Below are 24559 nucleotides of genomic sequence, written 5' to 3' on the forward strand. Positions count from 1 at the left end.
TCAAAAATGACATACAAAAGTCCAATAAACAAAGGAAAAGTTGCTTAACTTCATTAGTGATCATCAGGGAAGTAAATAATATTAAAACGACAATAATAGCTCTATACATTGGCAAAAAGGATGTGGAAAAGTGGGAGGTTTCATGCATTGCTGTGGGAGGAGTATAAATGGGTACAACCACTTTGGAGAGTAGTTTTGCATTTTCTCCTAAAGTTGAAGATAACATTCCCTACCAAAGTCACCACTCTGTACACCTCCAGAAGCTTCATTCACGTTGTTATCTATAGAAATGCTACTGCCTCAAGTTGTACAGTAGTACATGGCCTGTGTGACTATACACATTTCCCCTTTGTTTCCCCTATGACCCAGTTGTATATATCTCAGTTCTGGATATATACTCTAGAAAACCTGTATACAAGTGTATGACGATGCACGTTGATAGCAGTACTATTCACAGTAGCCAAGAACTGAAAATGACCCAAATGCCAACTTCTGGTAGAACAAATGAATTGTGGAATATTCATAGATGGAATACTATAGAGCAATGAGAACAAATGACCTGAACCTAACAAAAACAACATGGATGCACAGTACAAACGTAATACTGAACGAAATAAATATTTTTAATATACACAATATGATTCCAGCTTTATAAAAACAGTCAAAACTACATTGGTTTAGGCATATACAGACACACAAAAGTGGCAGAGGTATTTGGAAAAAAAAAACCAAGGAAGTGATAAAAGTCAGGATAATAGGAGGGAGGGGAGAAGGTGGGGAAGGATTACCAGGGGCAAAGAAAACTTTTGGAATGATGAGTATGTCTGTTAGATTGTGGTGATGATTTCACAGGTGTATAGTATATATCAGAACTTATCAAATTGTGTGTATACTTTGAATATGTACAGTTTATTATATGTCAAGGATACATCAATAAAACTTTTAAAATCAACATTTTACATTTTAAATATTGTTAACTGCGCTATTCTTATTTTTAATAATAAAAATTGGATAAAAGTGGATCCGATAGGGAAAGCCTAAAGCTATTTCTATTAGTGGCACTATCCTGGCCCTTGAGGCACCTTCAATAAAGCCCTAGCCCTCTGAAGAAGAGTTTGAAAATTTCTGTTTTAAACTAAGTCTTAACCACAGGCTCTTAAGCCAGCTGACAAAATTTATATTAATTTTTAAATTACATTTCTTTCCAAATAGTCTCACAGCAATTTCCTGTAATAATTTTTTTGGAGATACATGCAATCTTTGATACTGCCAATAATTTTTAATTTTCAATTTTTGCGGGTACATAGGTATATATATTTATGGAGTACATGAGATATTTTTATACAGGTCTGCAATGTGTAACAATCACATCATGGAAAATGGGGGTAGCCATCTCCTCAAGCATTTATCCTTTGTTTTACAAACAATCGAATTATACTTTTAGTTACATTAAAATGTACAACTGAATTATTTTGACTATAGTCACCCTGTTGGGCTATCAAACAGTAGGTCTTATTCATTCTACTTTTTTAAATACCCATTAACCATCCCCACCTCCCCTCCACCCTCACCCCCACTATCCTTTCCAGCCTCTGGTAACCATCCATGAATTTAATCATTTTGATTTTGGATCCTACAAATAAATGAGAACATGTGATGTTTGTCTTTCTATGCCTGACTTGTTTCACTTAACATAATGATCTTCGAGTTCCATCCATGTTGCAAATGACAAGATCTCATTCTCTTTAAGGCTGAATAGTATTCCATTGTGTATGAGTACCACATTTTCTTTATCTACTCATCTGTTGATGGATACTTGTTTCCAAATATTGGCTATTGTGGACAAACATGGGAGTGCAGGTTATCTCTTTGATATACTGGTTTCCTTTCTTTTGGGTAGATATGTAGCAGTGGGATTGCTGGATCTTACAGTAGCTCTATTTTCAGTTTCTTGAGGAACCTCTAAACTGTTCTCCATAGTGGTTGTACTAATTTAAATTTCCACCAGCAGTGTACAAGTGTTCTCTTTTCTCCACATCCTCACCAGCATTTAATATTGCCTGTCTTTTGGATAAAATCCATTCTAACTAGGGTAAGATGATATCTCATTGTAGTTTTGATCTGCATTTCTCTGATGATCAATGATGTTGAGCACATTTTCATATGCCTGTTTGCCATGTATCACTTCTTTTTTGACAAATGTCTATTCAAATCCTTTGCCCATTAATTGGATTAGATTTTCTTCCTATAGAGGTGTTTGGACATACAGCTTATATATTCTGGTTATTAATCCCTTTGAGAGGTGACAGCATGCTGGCAGTCCTCACAGCCCTCGCTCGCTCTCAGCGCCTCCTCTGCCTGGGCTCCCACTTTGGCGGCACTTGAGGAACCCTTCGGCCCACCACTGCACTGTGGGAGCCCCTTTCAGGGCTGGCCAAGGCCGGAGCCGGCTCCCTCAGCTTGCAGGGAGGTGTGGAGGGAGAGGCGTGAGTGGGAACTGGGCCCGTGCTTGCGGGCCAGCTGGAGTTCTGGGGGGGTGTGGGCTTGGCGGGCCCCGCACTCAGAGCAGCCGGCTGGCCCTGCCAGCCCCAGGTAATGACGGGCTTAGCACCTGGGCCAGCGGCTGCAGAGGGTATACTGGGTCCCCCCGCAGTGCCAACCCACTGGCGCTGCACTCAATTTCTCACCAGGCCTTAGCTGCCTTCCCACAGGGCAGGGCTCGGGACCTGCAGCCCACCATGCCTGAGCCTCCCACCCCCTCCATGGGCTCCTGTGTGGCCTGAGCCTCCCCGATGAGCACCGCCCCCTGCTCCACGGCACCCAGTCCCATCGACCACCCAAGGGCTGAGGAGTGCAGCACACGGCGTGGGACTGGCAGGCAGCTCCACCTGCAGCCCTGGTGCGGGACCCACTGGGTGAAGCCAGCTGTGCTCCTGAGTCTGGTGGGGCCTTGGAGAAGCTTTATGTCTAGCTCAAGGATTGTAAATACACCAATCGCACTCTGTATCTAGCTCAAGGTTTGTAAACACACCAATCAGCACCCTGTGTCTAGCTCAGGGATTGTAAATACATCAATCAGCACACTGTGTCTAGCTCAGGGTTTGTGAATGCACCAATTGACACTGTATCTAGCTACTCTGGTGGGGCCTTGGAGAACTTTTATGTCTAGCTCAGGGATTGTAAATACACCAATTGGCACTCTGTATCTAGCTCAAGGTTTGTAAACACACCAATCAGCACCCTGTGTCTAGCTCAGGGTTTGTGAATGCACCAATTGACACTCTGTATCTAGTTATTCTGGTGGGGCCTTGGAGAACGTTTGTGTCGACACTCTGTATCTAGCTAATCTGGTGGGGATGTGGAGAACCTTTGTGTCTAGCTCAGGGATTGTAAACGCACCAATCAGTGCCCTGTCAAAACAGACCACTCGGCTCTACCAATCAGCAGGATGTGGGTGGGGCCAGATAAGAGAATAAAAGCAGGCTGCCTGAGCCAGCAGTGGCAACCTGCTCGGGTCCCCTTCCACAGTGTGGAAGCTTTGTTCTTTTGCTCTTTGCAATAAATCTTGCTACTACTCACTCTTTGGGTCCACACTGCTTTTATGAGCTGTAACACTCACCGCGAAGGTCTGCAGCTTCACTCCTGAAGCCAGCGAGACCACGAGCCCACCGGGAGGAATGAACAACTCTAGACGCGCCACCTTAAGAGCTGTAACACTCACTGCAAAGGTCTGCAGCTTCACTCCTGAGCCAGCGAGACCACGAACCCACCAGAAGGAAGAAACTCCGAACATATCCGAACATCAGAAGGAACAAACTCCAGACACGCCACCTTAGGAGCTGTAACACTCACCGTGAAGGTCCGCGGCTTCATTCTTGAAGTCAGTGAGACCAAGAACCCACCAATTCCGGGCACACCTTGTCAGATGGGTAGTATCGGGGGAACCCACCCCCAATATTTCAATGTAGGTTCTATTTTCCCTAAGTGTTGGCCGGCTGAGAAAGAGTACAAAGGAATTTTACAGCTGGGCCTCCAGGGGTGACATCACATATCAGTAGGTCCGTGATGCCCACCTAAGCCTTAAAGCCAGCAAGTTTTATTAAGGATTTCAAAAGAGGAGGGGGTGCAAGAACAGGGAGTAGGTCACAAAGATCACATGCTTCAGAGGGCAAAAAGGAAAACAAAGATCACATGCTTCTAAGGACAAAATCAAAAACTCCTGATAAGGGTCCAACAAAGATCACAAGACAAAGGGCAAAAGCAAAGATCACAAGGCAAAGGGCAAAAACAAAGATCATAAGACAAAGGGCAAAAACAAAGATCACAAGGCAAAGGGCAAAAGCAGAATTACTGATAAAAATCTATGTTCAGCGGTGCACGTATTGTCTTGATAAACATCTTAAACAACAGAAAACAGGGTTCGAGAGCAGAGAACCAGTCTGATGTCAAATTAACCAGGGCAGGGGTTTTCCCCACCCTAGTAAGCCTGAGGGTACTGCAGGAGACCAAGGCGTATTTCAGTCCTTATCTCAACTGCATAAGACAGACACTCCCAGAGCGGCCATTTATAGACCTCCCCTCAGGAATGCATTCCTTCCCCAGGGTATTAATTATTAATATTCCTTGCTAGGAAAAGAATTTAGCGGTATCTTCCCTACTTGCATGTCCGTTTATAGGCTCTCTGCAAGAAGAAAAATATGGCTCTATTTTGCCCGACCCTGCAGGCAGTCTGACCTTATGGTTGTCTTTCCTTGTTCCCTGATAATCGCTGTTATTGTTCTTTTTCAAGGTGCACTGATTTCATATTGTTCAAACACACATTTTACAATCAATTTGTACAGTTAACACAGTTATCACTGTGGCCCTGAGGTGACGTACATCCTCAGCTTACAAAGATAACAGGATTAAGAGATTAAAGTAAGACAGGTGTAAGAAATTATGAAAGTATTATTTGAGAACTGGTAAATGTCCATGAAATCTTCACATTTTATATCCTCTGCTGAGGCTCCAGCCATTCCCTCCATTCAGGGTCCCTGACTTCCCACAACAGGGTAGTTTGCAAATATTTTCTCCCATTTTGTGCGTTGTTTTTTCACTTTGTTGACTGTATCCTTTGCTGTGGAGCAGCTTTTTAGCTTGATGTGACCTCACTTGTCCATGTTTGCTTTGGTTGCTTCTGCTTGTGGGATATTACTCAAGAAATCTTTGTCCAGGCTAATGTATTAGAGATTTTCCCCAATGTTTTCTCGTAGTAGTTTCATAGTTTTGACGTCTTAGATTTGTCTTTAATTCGTTTTTATTTCATTTCTGTATAAGGTGAGAGTTTGGGGCTTATTTTCCTTCTTTTGCATATGGATATCCAGTTTTCTGAGCACCATTTATTGAAGAGACTGTTTTTTTCCCATTGTGTCTTCTTGGCACCCTTATCAAAAATGAGTTCACTGTAGGTGTGTGGATTTGTTTTTGTGATCTCTATTCTGTGCCATTGGTCTATGTGTCTGCTTTTATGCCGGTACCATGCTGTTTTGGTTACTATAGCTCTGTAGCATAATTTGAAGTCAGGAAGTGTGATTCCTTCAGTTTTGTTCTTTCTGCTCAGGATAGCTTTGGCTATTCTGGGTCTTCTATGGTTCCATAATACATTTTAGCATTGTTTTTTCTATTTCTGTGAAGAATGTCACTGGTATTTTGATAGGGATTGCATTGAATCCGTAGATTGCTTTGGGTAGTATGGATATTTTAACAATATTAATTGTTCCAATCCATGAACACGGAATATCTTTCCATTTTCTGGTGTCCTTTTCAATTTCTGTCATCAGTGTTTTATAGTTTTCATCGTAGAGATGCTTCACATCTTTGGTTCAGTTAATCCCTATTTAATTGTATTTGTGACTCTTGTAAATGGGATTTACAAGAGTAAATTTCCAATTTCTTTTTCAGATTGTTTACTGCTGGCTTATAGAAAGTCTACTTATTTTTTGGCCTGGCACAGTGGCTCATGCCTGTAATGCCAGCACTCTGGAAGGCTGAGGTGGGTAGATCACTTGAGGTCAGGCATTCAAGACCAGCCTGGCCAACATGGTGAAACCCAGTCTCTAGTAAAAATACAAAAATTAGCTGGGCATGGTGGTGGGTGCCTGTAATCCCAGCTACTCAGGAGGCTGAGGCAGGAGAATCGCTTGAACCTGGGAGGCAGAGGTTGCAGTGAGCTGAGACTGTGCCATTACACTCCAGTCTGGGCGATAAGAGCAAAACTCCGTCGAGACGAGGGGGAGGGGGAGGGAGAGGCAGAGTCTACTTATTTTTTTTTTTTTTTGAGACGGAGTCTTGCTCTGTCACCCAGGCTGGACTGCAGTGGTGCGATCTGGGATCACTGCAAGCTCCGCCTCCCAGGTTCACGCCATTCTCCTGCCTCAGCCTCCCGAGTAGCTGGGACTACAGGCACCTGCCACCATGCCTGGCTAATTTCTTTTCGTATTTTTAGTAGAGATGGGGTTTCACCGTGTTAGCTAGGATGGCTACGATCTCCTGACCTTGTGATCCGCCCGCCTCAGCCTCTCAAAGTGCTGGGATTACAGGCATGAGCCACCGCGCCCGGCCATCTACTTATTTTTGTATGTTGATTTTGTATCCTGCAATTTTACTGAATGTGTGGGTTCTAGTTTTTTGGTGGAGTCTTTAGGTTTTTCCAAATATCATATTCATCTGCAAATAAGGATAATTTGACTTCTTCCTTTCCAATTTGGATGCTCTTTCTTTCTTGTCTAATTGCTCTAGCTGGGACTTCCACTACTATTTTGAAAAACAGCGGGCAACCTTGTTGTGTTCCAGATCTTAGAGAAATGGCTTTCAGTTTTTCCCCTTTCAGTATGATACTAGCTGTGAGTTTGTCATATATGGCTTTTATTATGTTGAGGTATGTTCCTTCTACACGCAATGTTTTGAGGGTTTTCTTTTTAATCATGCAGGGATTTTGAACTTTATCAAATGCTTTTTCAGTATCAATTGAAATGATCATATGGTTTTTGCCCTTCATTCTGTTGCTATGATGTATCACATTGATTGATTTGCTTATGTTGAATCTTCCTTGCATCCCTGGGATAAATCCTACTTCATCATGATGAATGATCTTTTTAATCTGTTATTTAGTTTGCTAGATATTGTTGAGGATTTTTCCATCAATATTCATCAGAGATACTGGCCTGTAGTTTTTTTTTTTTTTTTTTTTTTTTTGCCACCTAAGCCTCCCGAGTAGCTGGGCCTACAGGTGCACACCACCATGCCTGGCTAATTTTTGCATTTTTTGTAGAGACAGGGTTTCCCCATGATGGCCAGACTAGTCTCAAACTCCTGACTTCAAGTGATCCACCTGCCTCAGCCTCCCAAAGTGCTGGGATTACAGGTGTGAAGCCACCACACCTGGCCTAGTTTTCTTTTGATGTGTCTTTGGTTTTGCTATCAGGGTAATACTGGCCTCACAGAATGAGGTTGAAAGTATTCCCTTCTCCTCCATTCTTCAGAATAATTTGAGTAGAATTAGTATTAGTTCTTCTCTAAATGTTTGGTAGAATTCAGCACTGAAGCCATTGGTTCTCAGGCTTTACTGGGAGACTTATTACAGCTCAGATCTCATTACTTGTACTGGTTTGTTCAGGTTTTGGATTTCATGTTCATGGGTCAATCTTGGGAGGTTTTATGGGTCTAGGAATTTATCCATTTCCTCTAGATTTTCCAATTTATTGGCATATAGTTGTTCACAGTTGCCACTAATAATCCTTTAAATTTCTGCAGTATCAGTTGTAATGTCTTTTATCATCTCTGATTTTATTTGAGTCTTCCTTTGTTAGTCTGACTAAAGGTTTTGTCAATTTTATGTTTTCAAAAAACCAACTTTTGTTTCATTGATTTTTTGTATTGTTTTCTTCATTTCTAATTCATATATTCCTGTGTTTATTATTTTTCTACAAATTTTGGGCTCAGTTTGCTCTTGCTCTTCTAGTTCTTTAACCTTTTCCTGTTTAGAAAAAAAAAAAAAGTGCAGCTCGCTGCCAGTGCTCATTCCATTTTATGTAAACATGCTCTTTGAGGCTGAGGCAAATCTGACTGATTTTCAATGTGAAAATAAAATATAAAAACTGTTCTTGCAGTTATTTCTAAACAAAACTAACGTCAGAATCATTGGAATCATGAGAATCATCTATTTCAGAAAAATCAGATTCGTCAAACGAATCTTCAGCCAACACCTGTTTGAGAATGATCTTAACATCACCTGTAGGAATGCTACATTTTCTAAGATTTGACAATTTCAGCAACTGACAATTACTGCATTTTGTAAATGGAAATACCACTACTAAAAACAGACTGTTATAAATAGAATGATATATTTTGTTTCCAAAGTAAATATATTACAGCAATGTGAAAATAATAAAAATGAGCTATTTCATGGCAAAGTTATCTTAAGGTAAACACTGCAGCTGTAAGGACCCCTGGCAAGTATTCTCAGGGCAAATGGGAAAAGAGTGAAGATGCATCATTAGGTTATTTGAAGTTTTTCTTATTTTTTGATGTAGGCATGTATAGCTATAAATTCCTATCATACATACTACTGTTTTTGCTGTATTTCATAGGTTTTGAGATGTGTTTCAAGAAAATTTTCAATTTCCTTCTTAGTTTCTTCATTCACCCACTGGTCATTCAGGGACATACTGTTTAATGTCTATGTGTTTGTATAGTTTCCAAGATTCCTATTGATTTCTACTTTTAATCCATTGTGGTCAGAGAAGATGCTTGTTATTATTTCAATGTTTTGAATGTTTTAAGACTTGTTTTGTGACATAACATATGCTCTATCCTTGATAATGATTCATGTGCTGAGGAGAATAATTTTCAGTATTCCTCAGCCTTTGGATGAAATGTTTGGTAAATATCTATTAGATTCATTTGTCCCACAGTGCAGATTAAATCTGATGTTTCTTTGTTGAGTTTCTGCCTGGAAGATCTGTCTGATGCTGAAAGTGGTGTGGTGAAGATGCCAGCTGTTATTGTATTGGGATCTCTCTCTTTAGCTCTAATAATATTTAGTTTAAATATCTGCATGCTCCAGTATTAGCATAAGTATTTATAAGCCTATCGTGTTGCTGGATTGACCCCTTTATCATTATATAATGACCTTTTTGTCTCTTACAGTGTTTGCCTTGAAATCTATTTTGTCTAATATAATTATAGCTACTCCTGCTTTATTAGTTTCTAATAGCATGGAATATCTTTTTCTATCCCTTTGTTTTCAGTCTATATGCATCTTTATAGGCTAAATGTGTTTCTTGCAAGCAATAGATCATTGGGTCTTGTTTCTTCATCCATTCAGCCACTCTTTGTATTTTGATTGTAGAGTTTAGTCCATTTACCTTCAATGTTATTATTGGTAAGTAGGGACTTACTCCTGCCATTTTGTTGTTTTCTGGTTGTTTTGTAGTCTTCTTTTCCCTCTTTCCTGCCTCCCCGTCTTTCTTTTAGTGAAGGTGGTTTTCTCTGGTGGTATGATTTAATTTCTTGTTTTTTACATTTTTTTAATCCATTGTATATTTTTAGATTTGAGGTTACTGAAAGGCTTACTGCAAGTTATAATTCATTATTTTAAACTGATGACAACACTGACTGCATAAACAAGCAAAAATAAAATAAAAACTCTACTGTTGGTCTCTCCCAGCCACCCCCCACCGCCACCCTGCCCCACCATGGCCACCACCAGTGGGACTGCATTGGATTAGATCTGAAGCCAGCACAGCACTGGGTCTTGCCCAAGGCCTGCTGTAACCACTACTTGACCACCACCTACCTCTCTCTCTCTCCCACTATGGCCACCACCACTGGGACTGCATTGGATCAGACCTGAAGCCAGCATAGCACTTGGTCTTGCCCAAGGCCCACCGTAACCACTACTTGACCACCACCTACATTCACTCAAGGCCCTAGAGTTCTACAATCAGCAGGTGGCAAAGCCAACTAAGTTTGTGTCTTTCTCTTCAGGGTGTCAAGTTTCCCTAGGCCCTGGGCAAGTACAGAGATGCTGTCTGGGAGCCAGGGATTAGAGTCAAAAACCATACAATTTTGCCTGATGTTCTATTCTACTGTGGCCAAATTGGCACTCAAATCACAATATGAAGTCCTTCCTGCTCTTCCTTCCCCTTTCCTCTGGCAGAGGGGCTTCTCTCTGTGGCCACCACCACCATTGGCACACAGGGGGTTCTGCTAGGCCACCACCAATGTTCACTTAAAGCCCAAAGGCTCCTCAGCCAGCTTGTGGTGAATGCTGCCAGGCCTGGGACTCACCCTGAAGGGCAGTGGGCACCCAGGGCAGGGTCCAGAAATGCTGTCCAAGAGCCTAGGCTTGGATTCAGGGACCCCAAAAGCTCTATTGTGGCTGAGCTGGTACCTAAGATGAAAAGACAAAGTCCCCTTTACTTTTCCCTCTGCTTTTCTCAAACAAGAGGAGTTTTTCATCATAGCCACTACAGTTGGGAATGTGCTAGGTCACACCTGAAGTCAGCATGTCTCAGAGCCCAAGGCCCACAGCATACTATCTGGGTATTGCTGCTAGTAATTCACAGCCCAAGGACTCTTTAGTCAGTAGGTGATGAATCCTGCCAGAACAAGGTCCTGCCCTTCAAGGCAGTGGCTTCCCTATTGACCCAAGGTGTGCCTAGAAGTGTTCATGAGCTAGGGGCTGGAATGGGGGCCTTGCGACTCTACCCAGTGCCCTAACCTACTGTGGCTAAGCTGGTATCCAAGATGCAAGGCAAAGTCCTCTTTACTCTTTGCTTTCCTTTCCTTAAGCAGAAGCAAGGAGTCACTTTCATTGCTGCCTGCCTGGGGTTGGGGGAGGAGTGGTACAAGAACTCCCTTAGCTGCACTGGCTGGTGTCTCCCTAGGTCATGTGTCACCCTAGTCCTCTGGCTCTGAGCCCATCCAGCACTAGGAGATGCCTAGGAATTAACTGCAATCTTTGTGTCCTAGACTGCCTTTCAAGTTTACCTAGGACCCCAGAGCACTTTGGCCCATGGTGGCAAGGCTTGCCAAGAAACTCAAGTTCTGATAGCTGGAATGGACAATTCCACTCTGGCTAGGTCTGGTCCAAATGCTCCCTCCATGCATTTGCGCTGGCTTAGCCCAGCATGGCTTTACTCTCCACTATGACAAGGCAGCACTGAGTTCAATGTGAAGTGCCCCAGTTGCTGTGCTCTCCCTCCCCCAAGCACACAGACTCAGACCCCACAGTGCAGCCACTGCCAGGGGGTCAGGGAGGGGTGGCATCAGTGATTCAAAGCTATCTCTCTAACCCTCTTCAATGCCTCTTTCAGCAATATGAAGTTAAAACCAATACTGTGATTGCTCACCTGATTTTTGGTTCCTGTGATGGTGCTTTTCTGTGTGTAGATAGTTGTTAAAATTTGGTGTTCCTGCAGTGGGAATCAATAGTGTAGGCTTCTATTCTGCCATCTTGCCCTGCCATCAATTTCTTGGAATAATTTAATCAATTCATAGTATTTACATTATTGAATATCCAAATGCTTTTTGTACCCAACCCTCAAGACACAAGGTCTTCCACAAATTGTAAGTTAGTGTTTAGAAATGTAACTGCAGGCTATCATGACAAAGAATTTCAAATCTAGAAGGAGCCTATTATCTTACATCTGATCCCTAAGGTCATAACACCAAGGATGTGGATGCTTGTTTGCTGACATTTACTCACCATTCCACCATGCTGCTTCCTGGAAATGTGTTATAATATTCTATATGCCCACCAACAAGAATGACAGAGAAATCTTCCTAGACCTGCTGCTTATAAAAGTGGGGAAGAATAGTCCAAAGTGACTTGTACTTATGGGTATGAGGCAGAACGCTGACCCTTAAGAAAACATGACTGAATATTGAGAATACAGAATAAACAGAAGGCAGCAAGTAAAGTACTCTTACATAAAATGCAGCAAGGATGTACAAGTTGCCCAAGGAAGGTTCAGCCTAGGAAGAGAATATGACACATTATTTGTCAGTAATATACAAGCATATCACTGAGGACACTTATGTTTGGAAATTCTTTACAAAAATTTTATTTGAGATCTCAAGTCCTTATAAAAAGTGCATTACATCAAGATTGCAAAAGACACTTTTTAAATGAGAGACTTCTATCTACTCATCCATTTTACCCTATGATTCATTTCCTACCCTAACAGAAATGATGAAACAGTTTTTCTTTCTTCCTTTTCTTCCTCCTGCTTTGAAAGGGCAACTGCCATGAGGGATATCTTAACAGAATGTGCCAATTAATCCTTGCCAGGAGAGCAGTAGCTTCCTACTGGCTAAATTTAGAGAGCCCTTGGCATTCCTTTTGGTGTGGCTCAAATATTACTACAAGCTGAATCTAAAAGATTGCAACCTACTACTTGCAATCTGTCTCCCTGGGCTCCTCTTTTACTCACAAACTCCACTCTAAAACAACCTTAAATTTTAAGCACTCAATAATTGCTTTAGAAATGAAGGGATCTAAAGTTAATTACCTTACCCTTGCAACTATTTTCTGTATAAGAATCTCAAAGTTAATAAAAATTATAGAGATGAAGAATGACCTAATACTAAGAAGGGGATGAATTCTGAGAGCAAATACATTTTACAACCCTTGTCTCAAAATAAGATCAATCCTACAAAATACAAAATGTTAAGAATACAATTTACACAGTAAAAATGATTTGATTTGTTTTCAGTATGAAAGTACTTTTAATTTCTTTACTGCAGGTACAATGGCATCCAAGTCATCAATTTCTGTAATACAAAAACAGTAATAATAAAAGAGAGTAACTTTTTCTAGTGGTAAACTCACATGAAACAAGAACCTATATGCAAAGGCAAACCCCAAACATAAAGGCAATAATACTGGTGCTTTTGTGCACATGAAGTTTTTCTCCGATAGTGATGATAGATTATCACTGATTCAGATAAAGATGCTTCACAGGGGCTCTGTTTATATAAGTTACCACATACCCACAAGTACCCTCTGATTCTAGTATTAACTTCATTAGCAGCATGCCCTTATTAACAGATCCAACTGCCCACATGTGTGATATGTTAGTGTCTCATTAGATCTGTATCACTACACGGGTGCATCTACATGATGAAATCCCAGGTAGAGGCGTCTCCTCCCTAGGTCTCCACGTGAGGACTTAGGAATTTCTTCTCATAGAACAGTCTTGTCCTCTTTAATTTTCTTGGGAAGATTTCTTAGTAGTGGATCACTCTAAGATGAAAGGTATCTGCCAGCTGGGTGCAGTGGCTCATGCCTATAATCCCAGCACTTTGGGAGGTCGAGACGGGAAGATCATCTGAGGTCAGGAGTTTAAGACCAGCCTGGCCAACACGGTGAAAACCCACCTCTACTAAAAATACAAAAATTAGCTGGGTGTGGTAGTGGGCACCTGTAATCCCAGCTACTTGGGAAGTTGAGGCAGGAGAATTGCTTGAACCCCGGAGGCAGAGGTTGCAGTGAGCTGAGATTGCGTCACTGCACTCTGGCCTGGGTGACAGAGAGCAACACTATGTCTCAAAAAAAACAATTATCTGCCTAATCAAAAAGATAGCCTCATCGAGTGTACAAACCTCAAGTGCAATGTATTATAGAGCTTAGCCTGGTCCAGCTTACCAGATAAACCAATCCAGGCTCTTTTTTGACAGGCTCTTTCTGAATTTGATTTTTCTTCCTAAGACTATCTTATTCCAACCAGCCTAAGTTAGAATTCACTCTCTGAAGCTCCTGGCCACCAAGGGAGCAAAATCCTTTTTCTCATTATCCAGATCCCAGCCCTACTTAAGGTAAGCCACAATGGCAGGTTCTCTAGATACCCACACTTTTTTCTAGCTTATTCTATTAAGCCATCGTTAATAAACGCGTTCCTTTACATAAAGCATGCTTTCTTGGATTCCAACTCTCTCCATTGTGTAGCCGGATCTTGGTTGCTCTTCATTTAGCCTACACACATAGCCCATGCTCTCCTACTATTCATTTAGTTCTTTAAGCTCCCGACTTCAGTCAGAATACTTGTCTGAACCCACTAACAAAGCATCAAGATATGGGAACAGAAACAATATAAGCAAACCTACAACAGAGAATTTGTTTACAATTCCCTTACATTGTGGTAAGGTACAAGATCAAGGTATTCCCTGACTCCGCCCCCTGCCCATTCTGAAATTACACCTGTTTTCTCATTAAGTGAGAAACCTGCCTTACAAATGAACCTCACAGCAAAGGACCTTGGCCGATATGGGAATTTCCTCAGTCAATCACACCACTTACATGAGAAAAAGAATGGATTGTTTTTTTACTCACTAAAGGTACTCTCCATGTCTGTTACTCAGTATGCCACCCTGCACCTACATGCTTAGTGACACCTATTAATTAAAAAAACTGTCATGTTTGCCAGATTTAACTTTCCCAATGTTAATGTTTAACACCAGAATTTCAACTTTGACCAAATTACAGAATTCATCTCCAGAGAAACCTGGCTTTCTGAAGCAAATGATCTTTATGAACCATGCTGAGTGTCATAATATCTGAAAGGAAGTTTCTATAGAAGCATTCTGAAATAAGTGTTACCAGCACACCCTATTAAAATATGTTTATTAATGTGCCAAATATTTATGAATGATGAGAACATCACTGCTTAAGTTAATAGCAATCCCAAAGCAAGAATCATATTATTCTATGAAACCAGGCTCTTCAGGATATCAGACAACACACTTATACAGTTTCATACCTCATCTCAAGTTTAACTTTCAAATTACATTTTCACTTGCTGTGATCTTTTTAAACATGAGGACAAGCCTAAAGCAAGCTCACTCATTGTCTCCCTTGCTTCCCCAGTGCACATAAGACTGGTCACAAAACTTCCTTTATGTTCACTAGGCTATATATTCTAATTAGATACTTCTTTCACTTATTCTTCTTATCAAGTTTTCATTGACTCATTCCCTTATTTTCATACCAAGCTTCATCTCCTCTTCTAAAAGCAAAGAGCCATTCTTTAAAAAAAAAAAAAATCTTTCAAATGAGCTATACAGAAAAAATTCACTGGTGAATAAATCACTTTAAAACTTTAAAAATCATTCTTAATAGTAAGATAAATAATTTTATAGCCATATGTAATTATATTTAAACTAGATAAGGTCTCTATTTTGCCTTATGAGTCCTAAGCAAATTTTTTCCTTTTAGGAGACACTACTACTAATGAAGCCCCTCAATCTGACCCTCAGTATAAGTGTAATATTTCATCTTTTCCTTTCCACAGATATTTATGACTTTATGTTACTTCATATCACCAGAGAGAAAATATTATTTGTATATTTAAAAAATTTTGTAGATAGGTGGTATCTTAAGAAAAAAAAAAGAGGGAGGAAGGACCTTCTAAGATCATAAATCCTAAGAATATTTCTCATTAGACAATGACAGAGCCAGGGTTAAACTAGGCATGGCCAGAATGATGCCATCTCTCATGATAAGGTCCTCCAACAAAGGTAGTTCCTATTGCTGTTAAGGGTCTGTGTTTCTGTTCTATGGACTAATCCCAACAAACTCTAACTGCTTGTAAGGAATGTGTTTCCAGAACTGTTAGTGGTTTCCAACCACTAGGTAAAAATACTAATCCAGTGACCAAGGAACACCCTTTTCTTAAATGCACTGACATTTTAAGACTCAAAATTTCACCATCACCACCAGAGATCTTACCTAAGATTTCAAGTAGATCATTAGTAAATGCCCGAAATGCTGGGAAAAATTCCTCGTGTTCTTCCAATTTGTAGATAATGCTGTTTAAAAAATGCACAATTTAAACCTGATTTCTAACTTTGGGTTCTTGCATCTGATTGCAAACAGAACATTTTCAAAATAGAAACTATATTGCTAATTTAAATATAAACTTAATGATCATTTACTACAGTCTTTTCTTTCTGAGCTTTTTGTTAATCTAATACTTTTCTTAAAAAAGCATTTCAATATCGATGTAAAATTTGTTAAATTCATATATAACATTCTTTTTTTTTTTTTTTTTTTTTTTTTTGAGACAGAGTCTTGCTCTGTCACCCAGGCTGGAGTGCAGTGGCGCTGTCTCGGCTCACTGCAAGCTCCGCCTCCCGGGTTCACGCCATTCTCCTGCCTCAGCCTCCCAGGTAGCCTCCCGTAGTGCCTGCCACTACGCCCGACTAATTTTTTGTATTTTTAGTAGAGACGGGGTTTCACCGTGTTAGCCAGGATGGTCTCCATCTCCTGACCTCGTGATCTGCCCACCTCGGCCTCCCAAAGTGCTGGGATTACAGGCGTGAGCTACCACGCCCGGCCAATATACAACATTCTTAACATGGCAAACTTCCCATTAAGCTCAAGGCTTCTTAGACCATGCTTTTACAGCATTTTCTAAAAATAATTGGCTTTTACACCCAGTATCCTATTAAACATTAAGAAAAAATATCAGGCTGGGCACAGTGGCTCATGCCTGTAATCCCAGCACTTTGGAGGCCAAGGCAGGAGGATCATTTGAGGTCAGGAGTTCGAGACTAGCCTGGCCAACATGGTGAAACCCCACGTCTACTAAAGTACAAAAATTAGCTGGGCGTGGTAGCGCATGCCTGTAACCCCAGCCACTCAGGAGGCTGAGGCATGAGAATTGCTTGAACCTGGGAGGCGGAGGTTGCAGTGAGCCGAGACTGAGCCACTGCACTCCAGCCTGGGCAACAGAGTGAGACTCTGTCTCAAAAAAAAAGAAAAGAAAAAAAGAAAAAAAATCAGTAGTCAGTAAAACTGTGGGAAGGAAGAAATAGGCCAATAGCAAGATATATGTTCCTTTTAAAAGCACCAAGTGTCAGATTATGTAAGCGTTCTTCTAGGAAAACTTGCAAAACATATGGTTTATGTGGTATATATTGTGTGTTTCCCTTCACATATGCTGTAATATAAAATTGGGGGTCAGGTGTGGGGAAAGTTGCTTTAACTATAGCTACTATGTCTTGATATTTTCTAAAAATACCAGCTTTTATGTTATAGATGCTTAGTCTTTTAAAAAATCCTCAACATTTATCTTCTAATCAAATAAATATACTATTAATGATTATTCAGTGGTCTATGGTAGTGTCCTAAAAATAGAACTTATTGATACGATCAGAACTTACATGATGTTGCTAACAAGGTTTGAATTTCTCCATATATAATATTTCCTGAAAAACAGGCTTATGCTGAAGAGTACCTGACCTTCTTTATAGGCCTTACAATCTATTTTTATCTTGAAAATATTTGGCATTTCCTCCATCCCTAAGGGTTTGAGATTATCTTAGATTGTCAAGTTACTTAAAAGATGCTATTCCAAGGCTGGGCATGGTAGCTCACACCTGTAATCCCAGCACTTTGGGAGGCCAAGGCAGGCGGATCACTTGAGCCCAGGAATTTGAGACTGGTCTGGGCAACATGGTGCAACCTTGTCTCTATCTCTCTCTCTACACACACACACACACACACACACACACACACACACACACAAATTAGCTGGGCGTGGTGGCGTGTGCTTACAGTCACACACACACAGAAAAGATGCTATTCCAAACAGGGAAGGTAAATAAGTTTTGAAAGTCTTTAATTTCACCCCTCCAGGAACTCTGGATAATACTTATTTTAATTTTTATTGTTTAGAGACAGGGTTTCACTGCGTTGCTCAGACTGGACTTAAACTCCTGGGTTCAAGTGATCCTCCCACATCAGCCTCCCAAGTAGCTGGGACCACAGGCGTGTGCCACCACACCCGGCCATTCTGGATGATACTTTGTAAACTTTTAAAACAAATACCTCTGGAGGTCTTCAGGTCCTAATACCTGCATAACCTGCTCATTCACATCTTCATTAATCAGCCTACAGAGTTTTCCAACAGTGCTTACTAGCACACACAATGAGGATGAACTATCTGCAAAAGAGAAATAAAAGGATATTTTAACAGAGAATTTCCAAAATTACATACATCAAACATTTTATGCTTCAGTTATCCTCAATTTTTCACTTAAACATTTTTTAATCTACTTTTTGTTAATTTATTAAAAATTCTTAAATGGGGGCCCAAAATGACAAATTAGGTCATCACCTAATTCTAAGAGTTCTTGGAGGTTTCTCACAGCATTGTTCATTTCTCCAAGCCTAGCATAAACTTCATTCATTCGGGGATAGACTCCATTTAAAGAAGGCACATCAAATAACTTTTGGAAGTGAGAAACAATAGCTTGCAAAGTTTGAAAGTTTGGCATATTGCTGTCCTGTCCAAAAAAGAGGTAAAAAAGAAAGAGTTCATTATCTTAAAATAATCCCAAATAAAAACTTTTAAAAGACAAATAGAACTCTAGTAGAACAAATATTAATATCCACAATTTATCAGTTTTTGAGATAAGAGAACATTAGAAGGTGACCATTCATGTAAGTATTACCTTTTCCTTATTTTCAACTTCTTCCAGCATAGTATCTACTATAAACAACAAATCTTCAACTTTGATACCTTCATTTTCATCCTGCTTCTTCAAATTATGCCAAGGTACCAGTTCTGCAGATAGTGTTTTCAAGGACTTATACAAATCCTTTATAACAAAAGAAACTATATGGTATTATTGATTTAAATAATTTCTATAGTAACATAATAGAACATAATTAGTAAAATTATGTTTTATATATTATATGTTTTATAAAATTAATAAAACATAATTACACAGGTTAAAAAAATATATATGTAACCATCTTTTTTTTAATAAAAATACTATTACCAATTTAGAACAAGTCAGTTAAAATTAGGTTTCTCCAGGTAAACACAGGCTTTACAGAAAACATTATATATTGATTATTCTGAATCTGAGTGCTCTAAGTAATTTTATGTTATTTATTATTGTTCCATAATATTTCATTATTTTGAATTGTTGATACACAAAGAATAAACTTGCCCTTGAATTTTGGTTTTGAATATGTTATATAACAGCTTTGTTGAGATGTAATTCATATACCATAAAATTTACCCTCATTAAGTATACAATTCAGTAGTTTTAATATTTTCACACATGTACAAACATCAGCACTATCCAATTTCAGAACATATTCATTACTCCAAAAAGAAATCTCAGACCCACTAAGAGTCCTTCCTTCCCCATTTTCCCTTCCCTGCAGCTCCTAGGGTTAATCTCTAAACTATTTTCTGTTTCTATGGATTTGCCTATTCTAGGCATTTTGCATAAATGGAATTATACAATAAGTAGTCTTTTATGAATGACGTCTCTCACTTAGCATAATGTTTTTGAGATTTATCCATGTTATAACATGTATCTCCAGGCAAGTTTTTAATGTGAAAGGTTCCCTAAATTTATTCTACATTATAATACTCCACTTAGTTTTCTTGGCCTAGTTGTGGTGCCCTAATTGATTTTAAACTGTGCACAATGGGCAAGGCTACTGAAAGTTTAGAGCTCTAGACTGATCAATCGACAAATATTTAGAATTCCTAGTCCGAAAATCTGAAATGCTCCAAAATCTGAAACTCTGAGCAACAACATGACACTCAAAAGAAATGCTCATTGGAGCATTCTGAATTTCGGATTTTTGGATCAGCGATGCTCAAATGGCATATATTCTGCAAATACTCCAAAATCTGAAAAAATTCTTAATCAAAATACTTCTAGGCCCAAGCACTGTGGATAAGGGATACTCAATCCATATGTGTATGGCACAGCGCTTGGTCCTTTAGAACAACGCTGTCCAAAAGAAATGTAATGTGAGCCACAGTAATTTTAAGTTGTCTAGGGCCATAGTATGGAAAGTGAAAAGAAACATGTGATATTAACTGTACTAGTATATTTTATTTAACCCAATATATCCAAAATTTATCATTTCAATATAAAATCAATTATTTTAATTTTTCCCATACAAAGTCTTCTAAATCCAGTGTATATTTTACACTTATAACACATCTGAATTAGGACTAGCCACCTTTCAAGTGATCAATAACCACATGCAGCTAGAGGCTACCATACTAGACAGCACAGCTCTAGAGAACAGAAAGAAGTACAAGAAGTTCCTCCTTTTTCTAACTTATTTTAGTATTTCACTTGACACTCTCCACTTAAGGCTCAGACTTCACATATTGGTATCTTTAACCTTTCAATTGGTAGGAAGGCAGTTACTATTTTAGTAATTCATAGCAATAAATTCCATGTCAAATGAATGTTTTACAATCAATGCCACTAGAATTTGAAAAAAAAAAAAAAGTCAGCAAGTAACAGCATAATGATACCTTTATTAACCAATGCTCCAGGAACAAGGCACATTTATAAAGTAATCTATGGTAAAAAGCATACCCAATCTAATACATTTTTGCTTCACAATAAAAGAGAATTACAAAGCTAAGAAGAAAAGATGTTCTGGTCTCCTAAGCAGTGACAGGATGGTTGTAGCACAGTCCATCAAGTAAGCTCTGAAAAATATAAGAGGGTCTCCTAGGTTCTTTACATTGCCCAGTTGTGGAGATGTAGAAGTACTACCATGAGCCAGCCTACCGTGTATGTCTGGCCTCTGAAGCACTGGAGAATAGCAAAGCGAAAGTATTCAAGAGTGTACTGGGTTGGGGAAAGCTACAACATCTGTAGTTCACCTTTCTTGGAAAGGCAGGAGGGAAAAGACACAAGGTTGGAGGCAGCTGGCTCCATGTCTTTCCCAGCCTTCTTTTCTTCCAATTTTTAAAACTAGTAAAATACCCATAAAATTCACCATCTTAACCATTTTTAAATGTAAGTTCAGTGTTAATATGTTCATAATGTTGTGCAACCAACATCACCATCCATCTCCATAATTCTTTTCATCTTGTAACACTGAAACTTTATACCCGTTAAACAATAACTTCCCATTTCCCTCCTCCCTCTAGCCATCACCACTCTACTTTGTCTCTATGATTTTCACTAAGTCTCTCATACAAGTGGAATCATATAAGTGGAATCTTCTTGTGACTGACTTATTTCACTTAGCATAATGTCCTCATAATGTTCACCCATGCTGCATGGGTCAGAATTTCTTTCCTTTTAATGGCTGAATAATATTGCAATATATGTATATACCACATTTTGCTTATCCATTCATCCCTCAAACCTATCTTACTCTTTAAAGCCAAATTTAACCTGAGGGAAAAAACTAATCTGGGAAGATGGTTGTCCCAAACTTAGAGGTTGCTACATATCAAATAACCTTTGATATGAGGCCTCAGAGAATCTCATGTAGTTTCTTAATTTGGACCCTGAAACTGTAGTATTAATATCTGAAGCACTGCTCAAAATCCATGAGTTACTCCAATGGCAGAAGTAACTAATTCTTAATAATTTCCTCTTGGGTGTCCTCAGAATATTCTAATCATAAAGCGAATTCCTTGCCTCCTCCTCCTCAGAAAACCATACAATAGCAAGAACTCACCACCACGGCAAAGCCCTTCTTGGGGGCTACAATCAGAGTGTTCTCTTTCTCCTCCAGACTCTAGAGCACAAGTTATCTGCATCATTCACTCAGAACTTCAACCCGTAATCTATTTTTATGTCACTCATTTCTTTTAATGATATAAATGATTACATTTTGTTTCATATTTTTTAGTATATTTTGTCTAATTAGTCTGAATCTTGTGTTCATCGCATAATGGCTTAGCATGATAAATGATCAATAACTATCCATTAGCGTGATTCTTCCCTTTGTCTTCTTCCTCTTCTAGTCTTTTCTTCTAGGAAGGCTAGGGCTTTTTCTAGTCCATCCCTTCTGAGATGAAGAAAGGTGGAGTCAGCACTGTTTCCTCCTACTGGGAGAACCCTCTGACAGGCAGTGATTGAGGAAATACCATGATTTACACTATCACTAATTATTTTACACTCTTCTGAGATACAGACTGGAGGAACTCCAGTCTATAAAGTAAGTATATTAATCTAGCACTGTCACTCAATCAAAATGTTTATGTATTGTATAGCTCTGTCTGAGCCCTATATAAAAAGGGAAGTCGAAATTTAAAAAAATTTAACATCACCACCCCCAATTTTGTTGTCTTGGAATATAATATTCTGCTTCATTCCTTTTAACAAATATTAATTGAGCGCTCATCAGGAGGATCTTGGGGACATATCAGAACAAATAAAAACACTGTCTTCATGGAGCTTATACATTCTTAACAGATATCTTCTGCATCATTTGTACTTCATGTAATAAGACTTATGTTGCAAACACTGTTATTGAATCACATTTTCATTAACAGGCATATGCTATGTATTATATTAGTTACTAATAAATCTAAAGTGTAAAGGGCAAAGAAGTTAAATACTACTGATTTCAACTATTTACCTTTCAGCAAACTAGTTAACAAAAACTGAAAAAACCTGAAGCTATGCAATAAATGCACAATAACTCTATAAAGTAAATAAAATGTGGTCTTCCATGAATAGATAGGATAGGGAAGGGTAGCATTGGCTGCTAGCTTACTATCTGTTCTAGAGAATAAGCAGAAATGGAGATAAGCTCAGTTCTGAGAGACGGAAAATAAAGTGTGAAGAGAGAGAAAATATCCCCAATTATAATAAAATGAAGGATAAGACATTATATCTGAAGAGGGATAAGGGCCAGGAAAATCACAGCATGGAGATACGAAAAGGAGGCAGATGAAGGTAGAACAGGGAAGGGCCTAGAAGTACAAAGTGGATCCACTATAGATTTTCAATAAAGAAACTAACCCCAAAATTTCTTGTTTGGTAGAATCTTAGAGGAGGTAAAGCTTACAGTAATGACGACATCAAATAGACAGTACCTAAAATAGATATGTAAGTAGGAAGATTTCGGTTTTAGATAATAAGCTTTTTTAGCTTTAGAGTTAACACACAAACAAAAAAATTAAACCCTATTTAATTTTTAGCCCTAAATTAAGTCCTATTAATAAAGCACATAGAGTCCAATAGATGTTCAAAGCATATAATCATAGTCAACCCCTTACCTTTAAGGATGTCAGTTGATCTGCCCACATTTCTATTACAGGAACAAGATGCTCAAATCCACAATCTTGAACAAGATCTTTATTAAAATTTTGGACTCCCCCTTTGCTCTGTTTATAAATTATTACTGGAGCTCTTGGATTGTGGATAATTGAATTGATGCTACACAGCACCTTTAAAAAAACATAGTGTATATAGTCAAAATATTTATCCTATGCCTACAAAGTTATATATTTTAAAGGAGTGCTATATGTCTATATATATTATATACACATATTTCATTAAATATACAAAGAGAATTATCATAAGGAATTGGCTCATGCAATTATGAAGACTGACAAGTCCCAAGATCTGCAGTGAGTAAGCGAAGACCCAGAAAAGGTAATGGGTATTTGCAGTCCGAATGCAGGCAGACTGAGACCCCTGCAAGTGCTAATGTTTCAGTTTGAGTCTGAAGGCAAGAAAAAAACCAGTGTCCCATCTTGAAAGCAATCAGGGAGGAGGAGCTCCCTCTTATTCAGCCTTTTGTTCTACTCAGGCCTTTGAATCATTGGATGAGGCCCACCCCATTAGGAAAGGCAGTCTGCTTTACTAAAGTCTACTGATTCGGATGTCAATCTCATCCAGAAGCACGTTCCCAGACACATCCAGAATAATGTTTAACCAAATGTCGGGCATCCTATGCCGCAGTAAAGTTGAAACAAAATTAACTATTACAAACACTACCTAGGTTCAAAAATTGTTAGTATTTTGCCATATTTGCTCACTATCTATATTTTTAGGTGAACCATTTGAAGAAACTCTTCACCCTCAAATAATAAAGCATGCATCTTTTAAAAGTAGGCATATTCTCCTACAAACTCACAAGACCATTACCAGACTATTTAAGGAAATTAACAGCAATCCCCAGGCTGAGTGTGGTGGCTCATGCCTGTAATCCCAGCACTTTGGGAGGTTGAGGCAGGAGGATCACTTGAGCCCAGGAATTCAAGGCTGCAGTGAGCTATGATAATGCACTTCAGCCTGGGCAACAGAGCAAGACCCTGTCTCCAAAAATAATATCATTGATGCCTGGATTGAATTTTAGGTATCTTAATATGTTAAGATAGTATACTATTTGACTATAACCCTCTCCCCGTAAGTGATGAGTTCTACCTTACATATCATCCAAGGAAAAAAAGGGAGACCTCAAAAAGCATGTTTAAAGAGAGAAGAACAAAGCCATTTCCTATTACCACCATCAAGTTCAGCCTATTTAATAAAAAGTTTCACAATATAAAGATAGCATTTTGCTCTTGAATCTTTGTCCCTGGTCATACTTCAAGATATAACTAATAGGCCTCCTGGTAATATGACTTAAGATGTTTATTACTTCAGATGTTTATTTAGAAGCTTTTTAAGTCCAAATTAGTATAATTCAATATTTCACTTCAAATTGATGTATGTATATTTGTTTTATATATTTATTTGACAGAGTCTCACTCTGCAGCCTAAGATGGAGTGC

At 39.1% G+C, this 24559-nt stretch overlaps 1 protein-coding gene across 11 annotated transcripts in view; it reads right to left on the minus strand.

The window, feature by feature from the left end:
- CEP70 (centrosomal protein 70) overlaps positions 1-24559 on the minus strand; it is a 134731-nt gene that overhangs the window by 7522 nt on the left and 102650 nt on the right. For 4 of the 11 annotated variants that reach the window (XM_054681094.2, XM_063806259.1, XM_063806258.1 and 1 more), the window contains 6 exons: positions 23058-23228; positions 18499-18645; positions 18162-18330; positions 17873-17987; positions 15770-15849; positions 12084-12816 (listed from right to left, as the gene is read on the minus strand). In XM_054681094.2, the coding sequence (XP_054537069.1) occupies positions 12755-12816; positions 15770-15849; positions 17873-17987; positions 18162-18330; positions 18499-18645; positions 23058-23228 (744 nt within the window). In that variant the 3' untranslated portion in view covers positions 12084-12754. Of the gene's footprint in view, positions 1-9571; positions 11516-11906; positions 12019-12083; positions 12817-15769; positions 15850-17872; positions 17988-18161; positions 18331-18498; positions 18646-23057; positions 23229-24559 lie in introns of those variants that run through there. The other 7 variants (XM_063806261.1, XM_063806263.1, XM_016942044.3 and 4 more) reach the window with 5 other exon arrangements.

The sequence above is a fragment of the Pan troglodytes genome, chromosome 2 (assembly GCF_028858775.2).
Source record: "Pan troglodytes isolate AG18354 chromosome 2, NHGRI_mPanTro3-v2.0_pri, whole genome shotgun sequence".
Lineage (NCBI taxonomy): Eukaryota > Metazoa > Chordata > Mammalia > Primates > Hominidae > Pan > Pan troglodytes.